This window comes from Malurus melanocephalus, unplaced genomic scaffold, assembly GCF_030028575.1.
Source record: "Malurus melanocephalus ecotype Western Australia unplaced genomic scaffold, MMel_1.1 scaffold_1, whole genome shotgun sequence".
Taxonomy (NCBI): Eukaryota; Metazoa; Chordata; class Aves; order Passeriformes; family Maluridae; genus Malurus; species Malurus melanocephalus.
In genome coordinates this window covers 9,156,769-9,166,484 of record NW_026623233.1, presented here as the reverse complement: position 1 = coordinate 9,166,484, position 9,716 = coordinate 9,156,769, and the positions used below count along the sequence as shown (strand labels likewise).

At 42.0% G+C, this 9,716-nt stretch overlaps 1 protein-coding gene across 1 annotated transcript in view; it reads left to right on the top strand.

Moving 5' to 3' along the window:
- Positions 1-4,252: 4,252 nt before the first annotated feature.
- Positions 4,253-9,716, top strand: part of SH3RF3 (SH3 domain containing ring finger 3) — a 91,883-nt gene continuing 86,419 nt past the window's right edge. Inside the window, exons 1-2 of the mRNA XM_057386517.1 lie at positions 4,253-4,297; positions 5,527-5,802. Of these exons, the coding sequence (XP_057242500.1) occupies positions 4,253-4,297; positions 5,527-5,802 (321 nt within the window). The remainder of the gene's footprint in view (positions 4,298-5,526; positions 5,803-9,716) is intronic.

Below are 9,716 nucleotides of genomic sequence, written 5' to 3'. Positions count from 1 at the left end.
AAGGATGGGGGATATGGAGATAGTTGTTGGAGAATTTTGAAGAACTKCAACAAGCAACATGCCAGTGTGTTTTKCTAAAGTGACTTATGTACAGAYTTAAAAAAAAAAAMWRAMCCCAAATTATTGTCCCTAGCYGTGTTCTTATCAGGCTGTTCCAGCAGTGTGTTCTGAGGTTGTTTGGCTTTATCCATTCCTGCTYCACCTCTAGCTCTGACTGTGATCAAGACCCATGGAGCAGAGGGAAGGAGGARTTAAATGCTCCTCCATCTTTTGCATGTCTCCAATTCTTTGATTCTTTCATCCCCCTGAAACAGGGGTCAGGTGATGCTGCTGCCCCATGGGGCCGACAGCATCACATCTGCCTCTGGTGGGGGATCCCCATGTGCGAGGGAAGCCCTTGAAGCAAAGAGGTTGAGGTTTCCATTTTTTGCACAGCTTTAGCTGCACAAGGCAAGAGCTTGGGCAAGAGAAGTTACCCTTCAGATATAACATGGCTTTCACACTGCAGAAAAACAATCTTATGCTCTGCTGTTGTGGAGAGTTGTAGCTGGTTTGAGAGAAGGGTTGGCTCATAGCATTTCTGTCTGGGTTTAGTAGCTGGAGGCCTTGCCCARGTTTATTTTAWTTTTGATTTCATGTTTTATAGACACCCTCATGGTACTTTGGGCATGGATTAGACCTTTTTCCTATGTAGTGACCTCCTCCATCAAGTCCTGCACACAGAAGTTGGCAGGCTTTGACCCACGTTGGAGCTTGCGTTGCTTTTGAGCGCATTGGGAAAGCGTTTATTTTCTGTAACTTTTAAAACTGMAGACCTACTCTATCTGTGCAGCTCACATTCTGCTAAGCTTTCTACTGGGGGAATTTATTGGAAGCAAGCATGCTTGGGCTTTTTCCCATTCCTTTTGTTGTTCGGGATACATAATGAAGAATGCTCCAGCTTTGCCAGTTAATTGCTTCATGCCTGTTGTTTGTCAATTTGCCAGCAGGTTTCTGCTTAACTGCTGCCATTTGACATTGCTGAAACACAAATGCAGAATGATTGAGTTGCCAACATATCATTGAGTCTTCTGCAAGGGGGATTTTCAGCATATTAACGCTTCAGGCTTTTACGTCAGTATTGATTGCTGAAATAGAAAAGAAACCTTTGGCAGTATTCAGCATTGTGCCAGCATGGATTTAGCAGCAGGAAAAAGAAACTGGCTGCTGCCATTGACTGTGACTTCATCCCCTCCTTTCTTCTTTTCTTACATTTTTTATTTCTATACACACCCACACAGAGTTTTGAAATTTAATACACATCATAGCCAAATGCCAGTTAGCCTCACAATAAACCAGCAGGGCAAATCAACTACGTGATGCAGTCAGATGTCGAGGCTGTTTAATTTTGCAGCCACCTGCATTTATGCCTGACCAGATTTCATGGCAGCTGAGGAGGGGGGTGATGGCAAGGGCTCTTCACAGTGAAGCACAGGTCAAGAGCTGACTTGGAGAAAGGCAGTGGGGTGGTGATCTCTGCCAAGCTCCTCATGGGACCCCTCTTTGCTTCCCCTAAACCATTGCCTGTCCCTGCTTTGCTTTAGTCTGATCTCTTAGATAGATGATACTTTATTCCCTGTTTCAGATTAGAATATTTTGTAGGAAGGACCACCTGGGCATTCTGAAGGTGATTATTTCTGACTGAAATGCTGTTGCATGGAACAAAGACCTGAGGGGAAATAGGCCAGGGCATGAGCTGAGATTTTGAACATAAAACGGGTAGGACATGCTCACCAGCAGGGTGTGGGGAGTTTGCACGTCAGTTGGGTATCAGTCCTGGCTGACCRCTTTTCCTTTGAATTGGGAAAGTCAGATGAAGAAGAATGGGGTGGAAAGGCCAGAATTGCCTGCACAAAAGTTTGGCAACAAGGGTGATAATCAGAATCCGAGGAAGAYTTCTAACAACAACATACCTGTTCATGACCAGACAACTAGCAAACAGCAGCAGTGATTGTTTTTATTCTATTTCTGAAAGATTCTTAATGCTCCCTCTTTTTGGATGTAGTTCAGAGGAACTTTCTGGATCTGATTCACTTCTCACTTATGAATTAACCAAAAGTGGGAATAATAATGGGAATTTTCMAAAAGTGTGCTTCGTAGGGACCATTAATATAATCTAACAATGAAAAGTCTGCTGAAAGCTAGATCTTTTGGCTATAATATATCATCAAAGAAACTTCAAGGGTTTATTTTGGGTGTTTGAATTTTTTTGGTTGGTTAGTTGATTGGTTGGGRTTTTTTKGGGGTTTTTTGTGTTTTTATTGTTTTGGTTTGGTTTGAGTTTTTGGGATTTTTTTTTGTAATTGTATTATTAAATTTCTCTCTTTGGTCAATTTGAGCAGACATATAAAGTTGTAGAGCAGGATGAATAGCTTTATATGCAAAGGATTAGAGGACACTGGTACCTGGGCCACAGCAAATGCAATATTTACCTGGGGTGCTCAAATCTAAATGGGTACATGGAGCCTTACAGAAAGGCTGGGAAATATCTCACTTTCAGCATTTTTTCAGTAAGAGGGTATCTTTTCCACTAAATAGCATGTTTACCTTAAAAAGTGCCTCTACAGAGTTTTAGTTGAAAAGCTGTGATTCAGGATTAGAAAAGCTGTWGCTGATAATTGGACCAGTTTGTTTYGGAAGCCCTTCTCCCTGGCAGTTGCACAGATCTCCTCTGTGTGGGACAGTTTTGAGATGGCATTGTCCACAGATAACCCTATGAAAGAGAAGGGGAACACAAACACCTAAGCTGCAAATTCCCACATTAAGATCTTCAAATAAAACAATGCCAGATTTCGAAAGAAAATTTATGTCTGGCAGTTTGTTTTTCTTAAAAGTCTTCATGTGCGTCAGGTGAAGGTGAAAACAGGGACCTGAATCATCTTATTGCCAGATCAATTAATTATCAATAAAATCCTGCCATGTGTTGCATAAGAATTTCATTGGTGAAGTGTGCAATGGAGTAAAATCCACTTTCTGTAGCACTGGGGTCTGTTGCCTTTTTACACAGTAAAATGAGGCTTGGGAAGAGAAAGTGGCTAAAAAGTAAAGAAAGTGCTCTGACCTTGAATAGCTACAAAGATTTTGGGAATAGTAAGGYCCTGTGTAGGGTAAGTGATACAGAGGGTGTTTGCCAGCCCTGTGTCTGGATCAGCAGTGTGCACCTGGCAGAACTCTTACTTTGATAAATTGTCTTCTCCCAGCATGAATTAAAGTAATGAATCTTTTATTTCTAGATTACTGCAAGACTCTGTAGTCTTTCAGCTTAATTTATTTTTTTTCCTACTTTCAAGTGAGWAATGCAATCTATGCTTTACCTAAGGAGCTTGACAGTATTGTGTGCTTAATCTTTAAAATGCTGGGTAGGGGGGCAGGGCTTTGCTGTCAAGGGAAATAACCATCCTGGCAGAGAGAAAAATATCAGTAGGATGCTGCCACTGATTTGGCAGAGACTGTTGGATGCTTTGCTAGCTGGCTGTTGATTTTATGATTTTTTTAAGTTATGTTTGAAGGTGCTTCCCAAATAACTGATCTTCAACTGGGTAGCTCCATTCARATACAGCAAAATCCAGAAGAATACAGAGCAAAAAGGGGAACTGCGAATTGCAGTTTTCTCTAATGAGAAAAGTTAGAAGTGGGCATACATCTGAATGAAATTAAATCTTCCTCCAGACAAGAGGAGAGTTTGTCTCCTTCACTGTGGGCTGTAGGCAGAGATCTGTCGCACAGCTTTCCAAGAGCTCCACAGCTACTAAAGCATTTCCTGATAAAAACGAGTGAGCACCTATGTGTGAAGGTGCACTCGAGAAAGTTACTGTGATCGGGGGGTGTCCCCTGCGCAGTGCCCATGTGGCACCCGGCAGCTGGCGGGCAGCGGGGCTGTGCGGGGTTTCTCTGCTCCTCCTCTTGCCAAAAGATGTGGATGTGAGAGCACAAAACCCACCCACCCGAGCTCTATTTAATGCACTCATCGGGACTGAAAAATGCCGCCGCTTGTGGCTCTAACAAATACCGTGAAAAGCCATCCCAACGTCTCATTTTCTGGAAATGCAATGTTTCTGTYGGGTCACTCCACCTTCCCTCTGGGGAGAGCATCTGAATGTTATTTTAGGCACAGGAATGTCATCCAGAACTACAGGCATAAGAAACACCAGGGTGTTTTATTAAATATGGCTTTACTTTTTCATTGTCCCAATAGGACACCCCATTGACAGTCATGACGCACAACAGGGAACAGACCACTTACAGGCATGTGTATGCAGTGAAAACTGACATTTTTGCAAATACAACTCTGAAAAAAAAAAAAACCAATTCTTACGGAAGGTTGACTTTACAGGACCCTCTAACATCCCCTGTGTTATGTGCTGCTACATATTTGCAAGCTGACACTCAGTTCTAACTAAATAAAGTGAAAAATGGTATAGGATAATACAGCAATACCCCTTTTCCAGTCCAGTATGGGTTAAAGACCTTTATATGACCAAAGCAGCAGGAAGCTGTTTCAAACACAGTTACAGTTGCTGCTCTGTGGAATTCAGAAAGAAGAGGAGCAAGGACAGGGAGAGCAAGGGCTGCATAAACCAGTGATTCCACTAAAACGTTGTCCACGCAGTTGGCAGCCTGGGCGAGATAGTTTGGGACAAAATGAACTCTGGGAAAAATTCTGCACACTCAAGTGGCTACCATCAAACAGGTTTCTCTTTTCTGTCATACCAAACTATGAACTTTTTAGTCTTTTTCTTTTCTCATGGGCCATGATTTTTAAGTAAGTTTGTTTAATTCTTTTAATGAGAGTGAAAGCCTTGGAGCTCTTTTTRGTTCTAAAAGGAAGATTTGAGGCACTCTGCTTATTCCACTTTTCCACAAGGACATTAATTCATGAGCAACAAAGAATATTACAACTGTTTACAGTGGCCCTCAGTGAGTAGCATGAGACTTGGGGATTTTGAAGGAAAGAAGAATATTTGGTTACAGAATCAAAAGCTACACAAAAAGCTTCAAACTTAAAAATGTTTGAAGTTGCTCTAACAAACACAATGAAAAATTATCAATTTGCCAGCTTGAATCTTCAAGCTTGTTTTGTTTTGTCTCTCTTCTGAGCTTTGGAAACCAAGCAACCCTGMAGGTCAAAATGTCTAATATTTTACCTTTAGACATGTCCGGGTCTACTTGTTTAAACATAATTCTGCTTACGTAGGATRTTTTGCGAATTAAGCGATGCTGTTTGGTGGTGTCAGAGGTACTGCAGATTTCAGCTGAGTACATGAGATGGACAGTGCTTGCTCTGATGTAACTCACCCACTTTCTCAGGCTTGTCATCACGTACAGCCTATTTTTCCTGAGAGCCAGCGTTCATTGTGACGTGGCAGTCAGCTGCTGTCATTGGGGTGATTTGGTCGTGGCTGATCTGTTTGCTTCTAACTAAAAAATGCTCTAAAGATATTGGTGCTGACTGAAGTTTGCTTAAAGATGTTTCTTTTGTTTCCCCAGAGTGTTTCTCAGCTTCCCTATGGCAAAGCCCTGTACACATACGAGGGAAAAGAGCCCGGTGACCTCAAGTTTAACAAGGGGGACATCATCATCCTGCGGCGCAAGGTGGACGAGAACTGGTACCATGGGGAGCTCAACGGGAACCATGGCTTCTTCCCCGCCAGCTACATCCAGTGCATCAAGCCCCTCCCACAGGCTCCACCTCAGGGCAAAGCACTTTACGACTTTGAAATAAAGGATAAAGATCAAGACAAGGATTGCCTGACCTTCACCAAGGTAGGGCAGTACATTTTTAAAAAAGGGTTCAGAAAGCTGGTTCTGTAGGGAGCCATGGGGCACATGTGGTGCCGGTACCTGAGTCAGGAGCACCGGGTTGCTGGGACTGGTGGGACATGTTCCTGGCCTCYCTGGCCTCCCTGGTCTGCCCTACCYTCTGTGAAATACCTTGTRCCATGAATAGCAAGGCTGATATAAAGCCAATAAAGCTCAACAAGAAGAACTGGTTACATCCTTTCTGAGAACATTGCTCTCTAAAAAGCATGCATTTCATCTGCATKGAAATGTTCCCCAAGAATGACTCAAATTTCAGAAAAAAATCTAATGGAAATGTGTATTTTAATGTTCTTTATTGAATCAGATGTTCCAGTGTTTTAAAATTACATTCAGCTTCAAAATGTATATTGCATCATACTGTATACCAGTTAGCAGTTGAAATACACTATCATCATAATATATCACAGTATTTCCTATTTTAAGAACATAAAGGCAGTAAAAAGCAGACATTTAAAAAACAGTCTTTGTTTTTTTCAAACCAAAATGTTTAATAAATTCCTRTTGGAATGAGAGAAAACTGAGATATTGTAATTTCCTTTGGATTTAAAATGTCACGTTTTCCCTTTTGCCCCCACCTCCCCACCTGCTTTTTGCCTCCCCCTCCCCTCCCTAGCAATTTGTTTTGACCTTAGATGGGTTTCATGGATATCAAGAAACCCACAGTAAAATAAAGCATATCCCCTATTGTTAATTTATGGCAATGAATGCCACAGAGAACCTGTTCATTGTCATTTTCTGTTTTATTTCAGCTGTCTGCAGCTGTTACAGCATCACATAAAGTAATAACAGTTATGCTGAAAATGAATATGAAATAGATGATAAAAATATCCTTCACCAGGATTTTACTGACCTCCTCTTTTGAAGCTACTTATTATAGCTGAATGAATTATTTGCAGCATGTAATTTTCTCACCGAATGTAACATCTTTTTCACTCATGCATTGTTTCTCAGCAGAATGCAATTTCCTAGACTGTATACTTTCTCATATTTATTTAACAAAGGATTTGTAAGCACTTTTGTTTCATAGCAAGTGAAGTGTTTGATTGCAAACACTGCAAACCCTGCGACTAGCCAGCCTCCCTGGAGCTGTGAATCTCTGCAAGAAAGTGGGCTGCTTAGTGAGAAGTAACAGCCCTGCACTAACAGAAAGTTAGCCAGAAGTTACCTCTGAGACTTTATCAGTAAATATATATTTTCTGGTGCGTTGTTTTTCTCGCTGTCTGCCCAGAGGTATGCTGGTGACTTTTCTGAGATGCAATCTTCCTTGTCTGCCTAAAATATTCCTTGCTTGTTCAGTCTAAGAAATGTAATAGGTTTGGTAGACAGTTGTGGTGGTTTTTRTTGGAGCAGGTCCTTTCCTAGACACTTTTGCATTTAATATATTTGGTGCCATATATTAGAAAACCTCCTTTACAATAGCTGCCTTTGTGTAGTGATAGTTCTCATTTTCTCTGCTGTCCAATGTCATTCTCACATGGAGCCTTTCTCCCTGCTGTATAGCTCTACTCTCAATCTCTCAATTTTCCTTGTTTTCACCCCTCATGTTACTGCCTGCATCCTTTTATCCCTGATGACTGTAYTTTCCCCAAGGGGGTTGGTTTCTCTTCTACTGCTATTTTCATCTTTAGCTCCTTCCACCGWACACACTGTCACCTTGTAACAGTTTTTATGTCCTGCCTATTGTTCTCCCTGACAGTGAATAATCTATTTTTCATCTTGGAACTTCACCATCATGTTTTCATCAGTTTTCTCATTGCTAATTTTAGCTGTCACCTGTGCTGATGAAGGTTCCTGTTTAGCCCAGATTATAGATCATCTGCTGATGCAGTCAGTTCCTCTGCACAGAGCCCTGAGCAGTGCAGTGCTRTAGATGTGATTTGTCACTTCGAGCAATATGCATCATTTGGATGTCTCAGTTTGCATCTGAAGAAGCTGGACCTGAGCTCAGTTTCATTTACACTSTTTATTCCTTCCACTGGTGGAGGGGTTTCATTGACATACCTTTTATACAAATTAATATAACCTATTTGTGTCCTGCAACGCATTTAAGGCTACCAGACTCTTAGAAAACTGGATTTTACTTATAATCATATAATAAAGAAGAGTTTTCCTGTAAAGAAAAGCTGTAAGAAGGAAACTCACAGGGATCTTTGATCTCTGATCATTACACTTCATTCTTCTCTTGCTGGGCTTTGCTTTTTCCCCATCCCCCTTGTTACTATGGACTCAGAATATCTATTGGTACAGTAGAAAAAACAAACAAAAGATATTTGGTGTTTCCTCTTAATAATTTGTTTTGTCATGTTTTTTAAAATTAAAATCCTCCATTGTTCCAGAGGTATATTGCAAGGAAATGAAGTCTACTTTACATAGATCTTCTTGAGCAGTGCCGCAGAGTCCTGCTGTTTACCCATTTTCATCTCCTGTAGACATACCACTTTCCMGATAAAAGGCCAAGGATAGATCAAATGTAATAATTTTGTATGTGCAAGAATAAAACCAGGAGAGAAAGAGAAAAATCTGTCTTGAGTATCAAGTGCAACAAACAAAGCTCCCACCTKTCATTCTTCTACACCATTGGGACTGCTCCCTCCAGTCCTCCTCCCAAATAAACCATACACACAGGCATAGGGTYTCACCTCTGTCCTCTCCTCTGCACTGGCTGTGTGATGATAGAACATCCCAGATTTGCTACTTAATATATTTTCCCTCAGTGATCAGCCAAACCAGGCAGTTATTTTTTCTCTGTAACAACTGGTTCCAGTCTTGTGTCAGCTTGACACCAGTTTAACTCCAGTAGCTTCAGAAGTTTTGCTCCTGATGCTCCCTAGTGTGGTTGCACTCATGTTGTGACCTACAGAGCCTGATTGCATGCCCTTGGGATATGTTATTGTCTCAGCTTTCTAATTAATCTCTCCTAACCACAGTAGGGGCCTGGGCTCCTGCTGTCCCTGTGTAAAAAAATAAACTATCCTCTGGGCTATGAACTCTGGTACAAACCACGTGTAAGAAGATTCTGCTCTGACGTGTAGCAGTGCAAACCTGAAATAATTGCGTGGCTGTCTGTGTGGTTACTCCAGCCTTGCACTGAGTCTGGTTTCAGCCCRCAGTTTGTTTTGGTGTTTGGCCACCTTTGCATGCACGTTCACACGGCCACCAGGAGGCTGAGTGCCACTGGCAGATGAGTCTCAAACCTGTCAAGGTAGCATCAACTGTTCGCCATGCTTCATTGCTCATCACATTTTTAATATCAGCTGTTTCCTTCATTTTCCAGCACTCATGTTCCCAGCCCACAGCGGTGTCTAACAGGAGCCATGCCAGTCTTAGAACCATCACATCCTCTGCTGTTCCTGGCCGTGGAGCAGCCCCTTAGCACTCAGTTCCAGCAGCATTTGCTGCTCCCAGAGGGACCATCCCGGCATAGCTGGTGAGAGGGATTCTGGTGCCAGCTGGCAGGCGCTGTCACTGGAGCCACCAAGMGCCACGTGGTGCCATCCTGCCATCCCTGAGATGTCCCAGAGCTCTGGATGGAGTAGTTATCTCTGCAGAATAGCAGGCACAGCTGCTCTGTAGCGCTTCGTTAATGGCCATTAATGACTGGAATAAAAATCAGGCTGTGAATCATGACTGTTATTGGACACAATTTTGTGCTGTTTTCTCAGCGAAAGGATTCATTTCTCTGTCAATCAGATTGCTTTTTAAGTGATTTATATTTGACTTCTTTTCTGATAATGATTATAAACTGGAACTGCAGGTCCCACATGCCTTTCACAAGGCTGATGAATAGAGAGAAACTCGAGCRAGTAGCGAGAGCAAATAATTAAAGGCTCTAGCAACAGGCATAAAAAGAGCATGAC